The following is an 18,070-nucleotide window of genomic DNA, read 5'->3' as shown; positions in this document are numbered from 1 at the left end:
TATAGTCATCTTTGTGTAATGGTAATTTTGCATCCTTCCCTCTTAGTACTTAAACTTCTTTTTTACTCTTATTTAGTTGTTCAGAGCTTCTGTGACCATCAAAATAATAATACTAATAGTATTGTGCACTCACTACAGTTTTTCGTAGCTCCCACAGTAACTGCTCTAAATTATTTTCTAGTTACTGAACTTGATGGATGCTTTTTTAACTCATGTTTTACTGAATCTCCCTACTGCATTGACAGTAAAGAATCCTTGTTCTTAACCTTTTAAAAAAATTTACTTTGAAATAGTTTCAACCTTCAAAAAAGATAAGAGCGTTACAAAGAACTTCACTTTTCCCTATTTGAGCTCAAGTTGCCTATTGATGTTGCATAACCCTCAAATTTATACCAAAATTACACCAAAATGCTTTTAGGTATGGTTAACCAAGTCATGGTTACCAAAATCGTGGAATTTGATTTTGAGCAGCTTGGCTTCCCAGTGACATTAGGATAAATAAATTTTAGATGTTGTCTCTTCGTAACGAAAATTGATACACGTCATTTCACTTAAGAATATGAAGGGAATAAATAAGTTCTTGTCCTTGCCCTCTAGGATTTCATAGTTTAACAGATAAAATAATTCTATGTAAACATGCACAAATGGCAGTAGTAACATAAGCCCAAGGAAAGTGGTAGAGACAGTCTTCTGAATGTTGTGTAGGTTGGGGGACATTGGAGAAGAGTCTGTAGGGGAGAAAGATATTTATACTGGGCCCGTAACAAGGGAGAATGGACAAAGTGTACTCTAAACTGAAGGAAGAGTATGAGCACAGTCCATGAAAGTTCATAGTGTTTTATCTGGCCCTGTGGGCATAGATGTATATGCCTTGAGGAATGGGATTTATGGGTGGGAGAGAGTTGGGTAATGATAGGAATTTCTGGAAAGTTTGATTAGAAACAGGTGGCTGTTTTAGAGCCATCCAGTATGACCTCCAGTATGACCTGGGGTTCTTACCCCAGAGTGCATTTTCAAATGCTTTTCAGCATGCTTAGGGAATAGACCTGGATTACTGTTATGTCATCTGAACAGATAGACTCTTAGGGACTATCTAAATACTTAGTGATGAGAGATAGTAGATCTGCTGTTTGACACTCCTCTATAGCTTACTTAAAACTAAGTTGTTATGGAGGATTGGAGGATAGTGTATCATTTTTTCCATTGGTTAGTTACTGTTACTTTAGTATTACATTTTAAATTAGGAAATGCAATCTATGGGAGTAGTGCTTTTTAGATATTTTATTCTTTAATGTATTATTCCTTGGTGAATTGGCTTCTTCATCTCAACTTGTATGCTAGTTTTATAATGAGAAACTGTGGGAAAATATTAAAAAATAGATTTAAAAAATCCATTACTAGTGTTCTGTTGGTTAAAATACATTAACAGTATTATGTTTCTACTTTGCGTTTAATATTTTCTCCAGTTCTATCTTTGAGAGTTATTTTTCTTTTGACGGTAATAAAAATTCATGAACTGTTAAGAAGTTTTGATGAATTCCTTATTGATACCACTTTTTTCAGAAATGGGAAAACCAATATAAGTCATGCTTCTTGACTTCTTAGAAACAGGATGTTTATTTTTATTTTTATTTTTAACACGTGTTGAGTGGTAATAGCATAGGGGAATATACATTCCAAGATTGAAACTTTTGATTTTTAAAATTTCTTTTGGAAGCTTAATTTGTTAAGCATTATTTTAGTGTTTACTCTCATGAAAGAATATTTATTACTTTAAATTTATTGATATTTTGTTAATTTTCTAGCGTATGATAATTGGTACTCTAAAAGCTGCTAAAAGTTTACAGATAAGAGAAAAAATTGAACTTTGTTGTTTTACATTTTTTTCCTATGTGCGTCCTTTAGGAATGAATAAAGGAGTTGGTATTTGCAAAGGTGCTATGGTTGAATGGATTTAAATACGCTTCCTCTCAGCAGGTTTTAGTGTAGTTGTTAATAATGTCAGTTGCTGGCAGAAGTTGCTTCTGTTTTGCCCAGTCAAATACATAATATAAACAGGATAGTTCATGAAATAGCTAAAATTTTAGTTACTTTTTAAATAAGTTTTGTAGTGGGAAACGCATTTGAATCAAGTGAAGTTTTTCGTCTTTTTCTCCTGTGTCTTCTTAAAATGCTGTTTGTTTTTTATTTATATTTTCAATTAAATTTCTTACTAATGTATCTGTATACACATTTATTGTGTGAGAAGCTTCTGAGAATGTGGAGTATCCCAAAGTAGTATAAAATTAAAAGAAAATTTTGGAGATTTTAGGCAAGCTATGGCAAAAAAGAATGTTCACTAGTTACTTTTGTTGTGTTTTTAACTATTTGTTTATTTCCCTGTGTTCACATGCTTTTCTCAGTTCTTCCATACTTTTCTTTTTTCTTTGCTTTCATTGTGTTTTTTTGTCTCTGTTTCTAAATTGTGTCTATATTTTCTTCCTAATTTGTATTCTCTCCTCTACCCTGCTTCAATATTATTAGTAAGTAGAAATACTTGAATCCATTATGATAGTCATGTTTCTCCTATTTTTCTTCCTCCCAGCCTAACTTTTGAATATTCTTACGGCTATTTAGAGTGGAAAGAAAAGATGGCTAAAGAAGAAATTTAAAGAAACAACACTTCTAATATGTTGTATAATCAGCACATAGTAACATTGTTTCATTGGGAAAATGTTTCTAAAATAGGCAGAAACCAGGCAAAGTACTGAGTATGGTATTATCATTGACTGGGATCTAGTATTATGTTATTAAAAAGGTGTAGTCTCTGTGGCTTCTCTTAGTACGTGAACACTTCCTTATATAGAACTTCTTTGTAATGGTTTTTGGGAGCAGATCTTCTACTTATTAGCTGTGTCAGTTTTGCAATCCTGTCTGTTTCCTCTTTGCAAAATATGCTAAATGATACCCACCTATCATATAAGTTAAGTTCAGTAGCATTTTAAGAATAATTCTTTATTGACAGGCCTATGGCTAATTGAATCTTTTTTTTTCTCTATTTTATAGGTTATGTGCAGAGTCTGATTAGACGAGTTGTAAATAATGTAAATATTGTTATAAATAATCTTATACTAAAATATGTTGAAGATGATATTGTTCTTTCAGTCAATATCACTTCTGCAGAGTGCTATACAGTAGGTGAATTATGGGATCGTGCATTCATGGATATTTCTGGTGAGTAAATATTAAGAAAATTGTAGATTTTTCCATTATTGGAATAGTTATCTTGGTTTCTAAACCCTTTGTGGGCCAGCTGGCTCTTTGATAAATCTGTTGAGAGCTTTATGCCTCAGCCTAGAAAAGTGACATATATAAGGTTTAGCGTATGGGGTGCCTAGGTAGTTCAGTTGGTTAAGCATCTGCTTTTGGCTCAAGTCATCCTGGAATCCCAGGATTGAGTCCTTCACTGGGCTCCCTGCTCAGCAGGGAGTCTCCTCCTCTCTCTCCAAATAAATAAACTCTTTTAAAAAAATAGCATACAGCTATAGGGTGTTTAATAGACCTTCAGATTAGGAAATCCCAGACTCCATTTTTAATATTACTAATTTTTATTCTTTCTTACTTGCCACATGCATGTTTCAAGTGTATCTTATAACATTTTACAGTGCATTGGGGTTGTAGTAATAAAAATAGTTAAAATTTTTAACATATTTGAAGAAGGAAAAGAAACACATTGCTTTTGTGCTCCATAATGACAAAACAATGTATCTGATCTGTGTTTTGGGTTTGTATATTCCAGAGCATATTTGGGACTTCTGGATAATCCTAAAGTCTCTTTCGAGTATGACATGCTATAATCTCCTCCTGCTTATATTAAAAGAACTATTAAGTAGTATAATTTTAGTAACTACCATTATTACTATTTTATTATGTTTTAGATAGTAGGCATTGTGCTAAGCATTGGAAATACAGCTGTGAAAGAGATACTGCTTCTTTTGTCAGAAGAGATTAATAAATCATAATGTTGATAAATATTCTGATAGGGTAAAGAGTGGACATTTTTTTGAAAATATAGTGAGGAGGGGTGCCTGGGTGGCTCATTTAGTAAGTGTCTGCCTTTGGCTCAGGTCATGATCCCAGGGTGCTTGGATTGAGCCCCTCTTCAGGCTCCTTGCCCAGCGGGGAGTTTGCTTCTCCCTCTGCCTGCTCCCCCTGCTTGTGCTCTCTTTCTCTGTCAAATAAATAAATAAAATCTTTTTTAAAAAAAAGAAGAGAAAAGATAGTGAGGAGACTATTGTGAGTACCTTTTATCTGTGACTTGCCAGGGTACGTATTTGTTAACAGTGTGGGCACTAAAGCTAGACGACGTGAGTTTAGATCCTGGTTGTCCCACTTAGTAGAACTATATGACCTTAGGTGCGTTACTTGACCATTTCTTAGTTTCTTCATTTGTAAAATGGGGGTAAAATAAGAGCTTCCTTATAGAGTTATTTTATTAAATACATTAATGCACTGAAAGCACTTATAAAAGTATCTTGTACATAGACCTTTGAAAATAAGCTATTAAAATTTTTACATTTATTTTCTCAAATTCTCATAACTCCATCAAGTGATACTCTTTTCTCATTTACTTACATATTTACTTGCTCATCTTAAATTCTACTTAAAGGAAAACAAAAGGAAATTTAGTCTCAAGGTTACTTAACTTGCCTAGTTTAGGCATACAACTAGGATCTAGCAGAATTTGATAGTCTCATTTTTGTGTGTTCTCCAAGCTTCAGTCTTCGCTTTTTTGTTCTTTTAACAGTAGGCTCCACAGCCAACATGGGGCTCGAATTCACAACCCTGAGATTAAGAGTCATATGCTCTACAGACCGAGCCTGCCCAGGTGCCCCTTAGTCATTCTGTTTTCAAAATGAAGAATAATTTTGATCTCACAGTTTTGTTGTGAGGCATTAATCAGTGCATATGCAAAGTCCCAAGCATTGTCTCTGAGACATTGTTAATGCCTCCCTCCATCCTCTGTGGGGAAAATATTTCATACAAAGACCACAAGGAAACATTAAGGAAAATGGAAAACAAGCAAGACTGGATAATGCAGGATTGAATGACTGTGTTGACATTTTATGGGAAGAAATTTCTATGGTATATTATACAACTAATGTAAATACTACTTTGGGAAATTATAGTGAATTAGAGTCTTGGTTTGGGAGTTGGGGCATCCTAGTTTTGAGTCTTCCCTCCACCACTCTAACTTGGTATAACTTCGGTGAGTCTTGTAAAATGTGAATTATTGTAACTACCAATGTGCTAATGTATTTAAGAAAATCAAGTATCATACCACATGAAAGTTCATGATGAAGATGATGATAAAAACAGCAAAAATAGTATCTTTCACTTTTTGAGTTCTTGTTAATTGCTGGACCTGGTGCTATGCTTTTGTACATTATCTGTTTTTGATCTTTTACTTCTGAGATAGTTACTATTATTTACCCTTTTATTTTTACTAAAACATTTTAGATTTACAAAGATTTAGGTCACATATTTTGTTATTGAACAATATAATGAGCACCTTTCCTCTGAGTATCTAGAACATACACAATAGTTTACCCCCACAAATCTGTTTTTCCTGATCTGCTTTCCATCTAGAGTTAACTGCTGTATTAAATTTTATCATTTAATTGCTTAAAAAGACTTGTGCTATAAAAAGGAATGAAGTACTGATGTATGCTACAATGTGGATGAACCTTGAAAACATTCTAAGTTTTTAAAAGCCAGACAGAGAAGTTGTATATTGAATATTGCAGGATTCCTCTTATGAACTGCATAGAAGAGCCAAATCTATATAGACAGAAAGTAGATGAGGGACTGTCTCAGGATTGGGAAGGCAAGGAGGGGATTGGAGGGATGATAGCTCAAGGGTACAGAGTTTTCTTTTCTGACGTGTTGTAAAAGTTTAAAAGTTAATTGTGGTGATGGATACTTAATATTGTCAGTATACCAAATGCCACTCTGTGTACCCTTTAAATTGTTAATTTTTAAAAAAGATTTTATTTATTAGAGAGGGAGAGAGAGAGAGAATGAGCAGGGAGAGGGGGAGAAGCACACTGCCTATGGAGCAGGGAGCCCCGTGTAGGTCTCTATCCTAGGACCCTGAGATCACTACCTGAGCTGAAGCAGATTCTCAACCGACTGAGCCAACCAGGCGCCCCTAACTTGTTAATTCTATGTTACGTGAATTTTATCTCAGTAAAAAAGTATCAGATGTGGATTATACATAAATAATGTATTACATGTATTTTGGAGCTTTGTAAAAATAGTATGCTCTATGTTGGGAATTTGAGGTTTGAGTAAAACCTCAAAAGTTTCCTGTGTTCAATTAGTGTCATGCTTTTTATATTTTTCCATATTGTTGCATGTAGTTATAGATCACTTATTTTTACTTGTGAATAATATTCTACTGTTTAAATGTGACAGAATTTAATTGTTGTACTGATGGGCATTTGGGATGTTTCCCGATTTTTGCTATTACAAACAATGCTTTTTAGGAATCTTTGTACATACCTTTTGAGGCATATGTGTAAGCATTTCTTAAGGACATACACTTAGGAATGGGTTTGTTAGTTGGGAGGATAGCAAATCTTCACGTTTTCAAAATAATGCCAGGTCATTTTCCAGAGTTCTCCAGAGTTGGGTAGACATAGTTTTTATCCTCATTTTCAGATTAAATTGCAGCACATTGTCTAAAATAAGTACCAGAACTAGAATTCATTTTGTTAGTTTTTAAAAGGTAGTTGTTATATTTAGTGTTTAAGAAAAATATTTTCAAAGTTTTAATAATTTCCTTTGTCAGTGAATGATAATTTTCTATAATACCCTCAAAATGTAGACCACTTTATATTCTTATAGCGTAATAGATAAAAACCTGAACTCTCAAGTAAGGTTGCCAGAGTTCGAATGATTGCTCTTTCCTTTTTTTTTTTTTTTTTTTAAGATTTTATTTATTTATTTGACAGGCAGAGGTCACAAGTAGGCAGAGAGGCAGGCAGATAGAGAGGTGGAAGCAGACTCCCTGCTGAGCAGAGAGCCCTATGTGGGGCTCGATCCCAGGACCCTGGGATCATGACCTGAGCCGAAGGCAGAGGCTTTAACCCACTGAGCCACCCAGGTGCCCCTGCTCTGTCCTTTTTAAACTAACATTAAACTCTTTCCCCTTACTATGCCTCAGTTTTCACATCTTTTAAACAGAGGGATGTAAATATTAAAAGGTAGCAGAGGGGAAAAGACTTGGTGTATTGTCTGATAGCAAACACTCAGTGAATTATTATCATAAAGAGAGGGAAGGAAATATCTAGAGGGTGTTTTCATTTCTAATTCTACTGTTATTACATATGTGTACACAAAGAAATATATCAGTAACTAAATGAATTATTTATATACCATGTAAATCGTAATAGATTTGGGCCTAATATTTATTTACCTAGGAATTGCCTATTAGTTAGGAATAAAACTGCTCTTTGCTAAAGTTTTCATTTTCTAGTTTGATATTTTACCGGCAGTTGTTTCATTTTTATTCCCTTGAAAACAAACTGTATACTGTTATTGGTAATGGGGTACTTTCTTCATCAATTGTTTAGAGTAGTGATGTCCACTAGAATTTTCTGTGTCATGGAAATGTTTTATATTTTTACAGCCTAATACTGTAGCTACTAACCACATGTGGCTGTTGAGGACTTGAAATGTTGCTAATGTAGCCAAGGAACTGAAATTTTATTTTTGTATAATTTTAACTTATATATAAATTTAAATAGCCAGATATTACTGGTGGCTACTACTGGAGAGTACAGGTTTAGAGGAACTGTGGGTTTTTTAGTGTTAGATATTAAATGAATGACTCCTGCTCAGAATGTTATTTTCTTTCTTTTTTTTTTTTAAAAAGATTATTTATTTATTTATTTATTTGACAGAGAGAGATCACAAGTAGACAGAGAGGCAGGCAGAGAGAGAGAGAGAGGGAAGCAGGCTCCCTGCCGAGCAGAGAGCCTGATGCGGAACTCGATCCCAGGACCCCGAGATCATGACCTGAGCTGAAGGCAGTGGCCTAACCCACTGAGCCATCCAGGCGCCCAGAATGTTACTTTCAATGTGGTTTCTCAAGTATTATATTTAAGTTATTTGATATCTCATTGCAGACAGCAAAATATAGCATAATTTTTCATAAATTTTGTCTTAAATTTGTAGTGAGATACTAAGCAAATTGGGGACAAACTATTTCACTTCTTTGTCCTTTGATCCTTCCTACTTGCAATGGGGATTTTTGTGCCTATTTCATAAGGTTGTTGGAGAATTTAAATAATAGAGAAATTATTTGCATAGATTCTGGCATCATGTATTTAATGCTCTATTAATCTTACTATTTATACTAATAAATAATTGTTGCCTTTTTCGCTAATTTTCATTTTTACTTAAAATGTTTTTTTCTTCTTTTTTTAGCAACTGATCTGGTGCTGAGAAAAGTTATCAATTTTTCTGACTGTACTGTTTGTCTTGATAAACGAAATGCTAGTGGTAAAATAGAATTTTACCAGGATCCTTTATTATATAAATGTTCCTTCAGAACTCGTCTGCATTTCACATATGATAACCTAAATTCCAAGATGCCATCTGTTATTAAAGTAGGTGTTTCTTTTTCTAGTAGTTGAGTTCCATGTCTCAGTTTTGTTTTATTGGTTCTTGTAGGTGCTATTAAAGAAAAAATTAACCTCATAAAAATATATATCATTAGTTTTTGCAAGAGTTTTATTTCTATTTATAATTTTAGGTTATATTGTTTATTATATATTAAAACTTTCTGCATTGTGTATTGTACTAGAGAGATTTTGGGGACTTTTTTTTTCTCCCTGAAACTGTAGTTTCCTTTATAGTTTGTCCAACTGTTTATTTTTTTTCTCTTTTAAATGAATAGAGGAAATTCTATAAAAAGTGTAATTATACACATAGTGGACTGAATATCAATGTATATTTCAATCTTTATAATTTATTTAGCATGATCTGATAACTATAGTTATTATCCCTCTTAGATTACTTTATAAGGTTTAATATCCTGACCTACTATCTTAGTTTATTGGTTCAGGAAATTTTAGTATTTGATCTATGGAATCAGAATGTAATTAAAATCTTGTCTGTAGGAATTTTTTAGGTAATGTGAAAACTTGTTCTCCCAAGATCCTGCAATAGGAATGTATTTTCAACGTGTATAGTTAGTCTCTTCATGTAAATCTTACTTATTTTCTCGTATAACAGTTTTCTAAACTTCTATCCATATCTCAGTTTTTGAAAAAGAATTCACACAGTAGCTTGTGATCTTGTTAATAACTAAGTTTTAATGTGGAATGAATATTTATTGTTGAGTTTCATGCCTTTGAATACTAAAGTGCTAGAATGGAAAAGCTGCCCCTGAGTCTGAACACAGGTATTGATGTGCCTGGTTGTACATGGATGTATAACTTATTTTTAATACTGTCTTTTAAAAAAACATGTCACTTTCTCTTTTATGTAGCTTTACTATATATTTATTCGTGAAATCCACTTATTTTAATTTGGTAGTGCTTCAGTCATCAGTGCTCTAGTTTCTCCCCATTGTATACAATGCACATCAATTTATTGAAATTCTGTTACTTTTTCCTTCTATTTTTGAATTAGCTACTTTGCCAAAGATAAGCATAGGGAAATATTAATTCAATGGTATTGTTGCCTCTGTCTCAGGATAATGGGCTTACTTTCTTTTGCCTTGAACCTGCTAGGAACATTGGGGAACGTTAAGGGTAAATTCAAGATGCATTTTGAAAGCAGATACTGGATGCCTTACAGTATAAAATAAACTTATTGATCTTTAGTACAAATGTAATTACACATTCTAGAATGTGGGTAAATTAGAGGAAAGTAAAAATAAATGAATTTGAGGGAAACTGAGTGTTGTCATATAAGTTTGTATTCTCAAAATTGATTAAGCGTGATATATCATCTTAAAAAGCATCTTAATATTAAGTAAGTTTGTTGACATGGGTTTTTTAACCCTGGTAATCGCCAAATATGGGGTTCCATTACGTTCAGCTGAAATAAAATTGAGTTTTTTATTAATAATATTGTAGTGTAAGATTTGCCATTTTGAGTTAGATCTGTCATTCTTCTAACTCCCAGTCCTAGGAAGTATATATTAAAAGCACATGGGTAACCTCATTGATCACCTAGAAGAGAGGGGATTTCTCAGAATATTCCAGATACTGTAGTTATTTATTTAAACCTCTCACATATATGTAAGTGGTTTTTAAATTTATCTATATTTTGAGTTGGCTTTTTATAATTTTCTGTCTGTTGGGACAAATATGTCCTAGGTTTTGTGTCATCGGAGATACAGATTTTATGACACAAAACCTAGGACCTATATAACTTATGTAACATTTCCCCTATGTTTGAAAATTTTCTTTTTTTTCTTTTTAAAGATTTTATTTATTTATTTGACAGAGATCACAAGCAGGCAGAGAGGCAGGCAGAGAGAGAGGGGGAAGCAGGCTTCTTTCTTTCTTTCTTTCTTTCTTTTCAGCATAACAGTATTCATTGTTTTTGCACCACACTCAGTGCTCCATGCAATACGTGCCCTCTATTACCCACCACCTGGTTCCCCAACCTCCCACCTCCCGCCCCTTTAAAACCCTCAGGTTGTTTTTCAGAGTCCCATGGTTTCTCATGGTTCATCTCCCCTTCCATTTTCCCTCAACTCCCTTCTCCTCTCCATCTCCCCATGTCCTCCATGTTCTTTGTTATGCTCCACAAATAAGTGAAACCATATGATACTTGACTCTCTCTGCTTGACTTATTTTGCTCAGCATAATCTCTTCCAGTCCCGTCCATGTTGCTGCAAAACAGAAAAAAATATACAATGGAAAAAAAGACAGTCTCTTCAATAAATGGTGCTGGGAAAACTGGACAGCTATATGTAGAAGAATGATACTCAACCATTCTCTTACACCGTACACAAAGATAAACTCGAAATGGATAAAAGACCTCAACGTGAGACAGGAATCCCATCAGAATCCTAGAGGAGAACATAGGCAGTAACCTCTTTGATATCAGCCACAGCAACTTCTTTCCAGATATGTCTCCAAAGGCAAAGGAAACAAAAGCGAAAATGAACTTTTGGGACTTCATCAAGATCAAAAGCTTCTGCACAGCAAAGGGAACAGTCAACAAAACAAAAAGGCAACCCACAGAATGGGAGAAGATACTTGCAAATGACAGTACAGACAAAAGGTTGATATCCAGGATCTATAAAGAACTCCTCAAACCAACACACACAAAACAGATAATCATATCAAAAAATGGGCAGAAGATATGAACAGACACTTCTCCAATGAAGACATACAAATGGCTATCAGACACATGAAAAAATGCTCATCATCACTAGCCATCAGGGAGATTCAAATTAAAACCACATTGAAATATCACCTTACACCAGTTAGAATGGCCGAAATTAGCAAGACAGGAAACAGTGTGTGTTGGAGAGGTTGTGGAGGAAGGGGAACCCTCTTACACTGTTGGTGGGAATGCAAGTTGGTGCAGCCACTTTGGAGAACAGTGTGGAGATTCCTCAAGAAATTAAAAATAGAGCTTCCCTATGACCCTGCAATTGCACTGCTGGGTATTTACCCCAAAGATACAGATGTAGAGAAAAGAAGAGCCATCTGTACCCCAATGTTTATAGCAGCAATGGCCACGGTCGCCAAACTGGAAAGAACCAAGATGCCCTTCAATGGACGAATGGATAAGGAAGATGTGGTCCATATACACGATGGAGTATTATGCCTCCATCAGAAAGGATGAATACCCAACTTTTGTAGCAACATGGATGGGACTGGAAGAGATTATGCTGAGCGAAATAAGTCAAGCAGAGAGAGTCAAGTATCATATGGGAAGCAGGCTCCCTGCTGAGTAGAGAGCCGGATGCGGGGCTCGATCCCAAGGCCCTGAGATCACGACCTGAGCTGAAGGCAGAGGCTTTAACCCACTGAGCCACCCAGGTGCCCGGTGCCATACAATATTTTAGAAAGATGGGTAGAGAAATACCAAATTAAGAAGAGCTCAGCAGGCCTGCACCATACACTCTCTCCTCCTTGTACCAAACTTTCTCTTACCTTTTCTTGGTCTGTTCAGTGTATGATTTTTAAGTCAGTTTTAAGAAACCTGTACTCATAATTAAATATAGCCTTTGCAGTTTTCTTCCCCTTCAAATACAAATGTTTGTACCTTTAATCCTAAAAATATGATTACTATTACTTTTTCATGTTTCATAAACCCTCAAATACCTTCCAAGAGTCCTGGAAGTCAGAATAAACCTTCCAAGACACTTGACTTTATGGCTTAATTGGTTTGTTTATATAACAGCAGGGAACATTACACTGAGACTGTTTTATATTTTATTAATATCTTTCTTTCTGTAAGGGTAACTTTGCTATATATACTGTTTGTTAGTAATTAATCTTATTTCTTTATTATAACTGTTTCATGTTACAAATTTTATGTCTTTTTAAATCTCTTAAAACTTGTTTGGAAAACTTTTCTGAACATATATGTCACTTGGTTTTCAATATTTGGCAAAATTTTATTAAGTTCATACTTCTGTAGTTGTAATGTTAGTAATTTTCTCACTTACTACACTTTTGGGATGTGTATGTAGTCTTCTTGGTTAATAAAGCTGCAAAGGGTGATTAAGTTTTTATTAGAATGACATTATGAAACTTTTATTCTGGGTGTGACAAATCTTTCCGATTTTGGGGGGAGTGCTATGATATTCTTCATACTATGGAGTCGATATTTTGTTTCCATAACTTTATTTCTGGAAAATTATCTAGAAGTCTAGTGTGACTAACATCATCATTTCTATTTGTACTTACATAATTTGGCTTAGTAAAGTTTCTATCTAAAGTTGATTGGTCATTGTAGCAAATATAATTTCAAAATATTAGAGTAAATTATTTTGGCTTATGTATTGGAAATGTTTGGGACATTACTTTTCTCTTATGGTGTTCTCTATTTTAGGACTTTTAACATTTATCTATTTATGTTAAAAGGTACTTCCTTTGAACATGCTTTTGTTGATGTTTGTTTTTTTCAAATACAGATTCATACCTTAGTAGAGAGTTTGAAACTTTCTATCACAGATCAACAACTACCTATGTTTATCCGTATAATGCAACTTGGGATTGCTCTTTACTATGGCGAAATAGGCAATTTTAAAGATGGGGAAACGGAAGATCCTACCTGTCACAATAAAGATATGTTAGGAAACATTACAGGTAAATATAACAAAAACTTTATTTTTGAACTGATGTCTATATGCTTTTTCACCATTGTGAAACTTTGAAAACTAAAACATTAGATTGAATTTTCAGTGTTTCAATATGATGGGATGATTTTATTTTGGTTGTTTGACACTGATTGATTTTTTTTTCCTTTTCATGCTGGATATTACTGTGATTTTCTTTTTACATTCTTAAAGTAACTTTAATATTTCTAATAGGTATAAGTGTTCAGAATGTATGTTATATGAAAATTAAGGTAATGCATCATCAACATTTCCTAATAAATTGTGGTATTGTTAATTTTTTGCAAAGGCTTGCCCAGAGTTACACGGGACTTAGATATACTTAATTATTATATGTAATTATATTTAACTAGAGTTACACTTAACTATGTATTCATTGGAGGATACCTATTTAATTAGACATTATTGATGGAGTATATATTTCATTGAATGATACTAGTGGGTTAACCTCAGTTATTCAGTTCATTATACTTTTAGTAAAGTCTACTGAATGTACTGAACACTGGTAATGTGGGAAAACACAGATAAAAAGATGTGTTCTCTTCCCTTAAAACCACAGTGAGACATCACTTCAAGGCCACTAGCATGACTATAATCAAAAGACACATAATGACAAGTGTTGGCAAGATTGTAGTGAAGTTGGAACCTTTATGTTGGTTGTAGGAATGTAAAATTGTAGACCTGTTTTGGAAAACAATCTAGTTCCTTAAAAAAATTGAACATAGAATTACCAAATGACCCAGCAATTCCACTCTTAGGTACATATGCAAAAGAATTGATAACATATGTCCATATAAAAATTTACATGTTAATGTTAAATGGCAACATTTTTCATGATAACCAAAAAGTGAAAAAACCCAAATGTCTGTCACCTGATGAATGGATAAACGATTGTGATATATCCATACCCTAGAATATTATTCAGTCATACAAAATAATGAAAAACTGATACATGCTACATCATGATGAACTTCAAAAATATCTTAAGTGAAAGCAGCCAGTCAGAAACGAACACACTGTATGATTCCATTTATATGAAATGTCCATAATAGCCAATTCCATAGAAGTAGAAAGTAGATTAGTAACCAGGGCCTGGGGAGAGAAGGAAATGGAGAGTGACTGCTGATGGGTAAAGGTGGTCTTTTTAGAATGATGAAAGTGTTCTAAAATTGGATAGTGATGATGGTTGCACAATTTTGTGGTTATATTAAAAACACTGAATCGTATACACTTCTAAATGTGAAATTTTAGATTTAAATTACAGCTTATGAAAATCTTTTACTACCTTAAAAGCTTAGGGAATTACATTAATAAGTGTATGTACATAGAAAACATATCTTTATTTCACACTGGACAGTGAATTCCTGTTAGACAATGAACTCCTTTTTTTTTTTTTTTTTAAAGGTTATTATTTATTCATTTGACAGAGAGAGAGGGAGAGAGCAAGAGAGCACAAGGAGGGGGAACTGCACAGGGAGAGGGAGAAGCAGACTCCCACACTTAGCAGGGACCCTGATGCAGGGCCTGGTCCCAGGATCCTGAGATCGTGACCTGAGCCGAAGACAAACCTTAACTGAGTGAGCTGCCCAGGCGCCCCAAGACCATGAACTCCTGAAACAGGAATAATGTCTAACATCTGGAACAAAACCTAGCACCAGAAGGTGCTCAATTTTTTTCCAACATGCTATTATGACAAATTTCAAATATATAGAAAAGTAGAAAGTGTATTATCCAGTGGACACCCATATACTCATCATCTAGATTCTATACTTAATATTTTGTTAAATTTGTTTTATCACATAGCTGTTCATTCAACTTCTCCATCAGTTCAATCAGTGCTTTTGATGGCTTTCAAAGTAGGTTAAACATCAGTACATTTTACCCCTAGACTTCAGCAGCTTATTGTTAACTTTATATTTTTTAATGGTTCCTTTTATTTTTTTTGAGGGTGTAATTTACAAAGTGAAATGCATAAATTTAAGTATACTATTTAAGTTTTGAGAAATGTGTATACCTGTGTGTAGTTAACATTAAAATTCATTCTTGGTATTTGACGTCCTATGGGTTTTGGCAAAGGCATAATGACATATGGTCATCATTATGTTTTCTCCAGAATATTTTTGCTGCCCTGAAGGTATAATATTTTGGGAATTCATCTGTGTTGTTGCATTTATCAGTAGTTCTTTCCCTTTTATTGCTAGATACAGTGTATGAATATATCATAGTTTATTTTTGCCATTTTCCTGTTGATGGATATTTGTGTTGTTTCCAGTTTTGGCTATTATAAATAAAGCTGTCATGGACATTTTTCTACAAGCCTCTTGTAGATCTGTGCTGCACTTTCTGTTGGGTAGATACCTAACAGTGGAATTGTATGTTGAGGTTGTGCTGGGTGTGCCGTTTTACATTTCCACAACATTGTAGGAGAGTTCTAGTTGTTCCACATCTTTGCCAGCATTTGGTGTTGTCTTTTTTTTTTTTAAACTCTTTGCCATTCTGATGGATGTGTTGTGGTATCTCATTGTGGTTTTGATTTGCATTTCATTGATGAGCAGTTATTTTGAAGTTTTTCATGTGGTTATTGACCGTTAATGTATTTACCTTTGTGAAGAGTATTTAACTGTTGGACTACTTTTAAACCTTTGTTGGGTTTCATTACTGATTCATAATTTTTTAATATATTCTGAATTCAAATACTATGTCATATACATGTTTTGGGAATATTTTTTGTTGACTTGTGACTTGACTAATTCATTTTTTTTTTTTTAAAGATTTTATTTATTTATTTCACAGAGAGAGATCACAAGTAGGCAGAGAGGCAGGCAGAGAGGCAGGCAGAGAGTGAGAGGGAAGCAGGCTCCCTGCTGAGCAGAGAGCCCGATGCGGGACTCGATCCCAGGACCCTGAGATCATGACCTGAGCCGAAGGCAGTGGCTTAAACCACTGAGCCACCCAGGCACCCCGACTAATTCATTTTTTAATAGGTATCTTGAGAAGAGTTTTAAATTTTTATTGAATGTAGATTTCAAATTTTTCCTTTATAACTGATTTGTCCTCTTAGAAGTGACTAGGTTTCTCTACGTTAAAAAAAGGGAGAAAGCAACTCTATTTGCTTGCAGAGTAGTTGAGATTACTTTTCTCATTTGTCTAAAGCAGGGATCCTTTTATTGTGGGTGTATGGATTCCTTTGGCACTCTGGTCAAGCCTGTGAACCTCTTCACAGAAGGTTTTAAGAATCTTGATTTTGAATATGCAGTGGTATCCTTTCTTCATGTTACTTGTGTTTGGAATACATTAAGGTTTTTAGGTCTGTGGGTTGATAGTTTTCGTATATATTTAGAAAATTCGTAGGCATTAATTCTTGAACTGTTTTTCAGCACTCTCTCCTTTGGAGACAAATTACATGTATATTAGGTTTCTTGAAGTTCACCAGAGCTCTCTGATGCTCTTGTTCATTTTTGTTCCTTTTTTTGGTTGTTGAGTTTTTTTTTCTGTTCTTGTTTACTAATTTTCTGTATCTAATATGCTATTTATCATAGCTAGTTTATATTTCACCTCAGATACTGTATTTTTCATCTCTAGAAGTTTCTAGAAGTTTAGTTGTTAAAAAAATAAAATCTTATTTCTTGTTTATGCTTTCTTAAATATCTCATTTTATTTATATAACTTTTTAATGTCTGTGTTTACTAATGCTAAACTGTGTCATTCCTAAATCTTTTTGTATTGACTTTTTTTCCTTATCTGTGTTATATATATTTTCTTCTTCGCGTGCCTGATAATTTTTAATTTGATGCCAAGCATTGTGAATTTTATCTTGTTGGATCTGTGTTATATATATTTTCTTCTTCGCATGCCTGATAATTTTTAGTTTGATGCCAGGCATTGTGAATTTTATCTTGTTGGATATGAATTTTATTTGTATATAGCAAAAAGTTAAGTTACTTAGAAATAATTTAATTCACTTGTCTTGCTTTCAGTGTTTCTTAGTTGGGATCAGAGCCGCCATTAGCTTAAGGCCAGTTTTGTCTTACTACTGACAGTCAGCCTTTTGAGTACTTTCTTGATGAGTTATGAATTAAAGGTTTTTTACTTTCTGCTGAGATCACAAACTAGTTCCAATTTTGTGTAAGTCTTAGGGTTTGTTTTCTTGCCTTTTTTTCTGGTGGTTCTTTTAGTGGCCTCAATAGTTTCCTTGCATGAAACTGAGTAATACTTAGCTGAGACCTGGAGTGGGATGCTCTGGAGATATGAGAAGCTCTCTCTGAACAGGTCTTTCGTGTTCAGAGATGAATGAACACATATTTTGATATTTTGAGATAGCTTCATTACTGATATTTGAACTGATTTTTGTAGGTTTTGTAGTTAATGGTGATGGAACTGTGATTTATTACTTATATTTATAATTAAACTATGCAACTGCAATTTGTTACCTACATTCATAATTGAAAGTGCTACATTTTAAATACTTAGTATGTATTTTTCCATCAGAATTCATGAATTTCCTGAATTCTATTAGAGGACCCCAGAAAAGATGCACTCTTCCAAAGGAAAAGAATATTTTAGGAAATTCTACCCAGAGATTAGGGAGATGCTTTTTTCTTTTCAGGACTCTAATTCATTCTTTCTGCAAGGCTGTGAGCAAAGATTTGAAACTTCAGAAGCATCTTTTATCAAAATCCCTCCTAATTTTTAACTAAGTATAAATTATAG

At 33.9% G+C, this 18,070-nt stretch overlaps 1 protein-coding gene across 4 annotated transcripts in view; it reads left to right on the top strand.

Moving 5' to 3' along the window:
- Window positions 1–18,070, top strand: part of VPS13B (vacuolar protein sorting 13 homolog B) — an 811,037-nt gene that overhangs the window by 73,473 nt on the left and 719,494 nt on the right. For all 4 annotated transcript variants that reach the window (XM_045996973.1, XM_045996994.1, XM_045997018.1 and 1 more), the window contains exons 5-7: window positions 3,046–3,213; window positions 8,473–8,654; window positions 13,157–13,331. In XM_045996973.1, the coding sequence (XP_045852929.1) occupies window positions 3,046–3,213; window positions 8,473–8,654; window positions 13,157–13,331 (525 nt within the window). The remainder of the gene's footprint in view (window positions 1–3,045; window positions 3,214–8,472; window positions 8,655–13,156; window positions 13,332–18,070) is intronic.

Source organism: Meles meles, chromosome 1, assembly GCF_922984935.1.
Source record: "Meles meles chromosome 1, mMelMel3.1 paternal haplotype, whole genome shotgun sequence".
Taxonomy (NCBI): Eukaryota; Metazoa; Chordata; class Mammalia; order Carnivora; family Mustelidae; genus Meles; species Meles meles.
The sequence above is the reverse complement of the archived record's forward strand: the minus strand, read 5'-3'. Positions and strand labels throughout refer to the sequence as shown.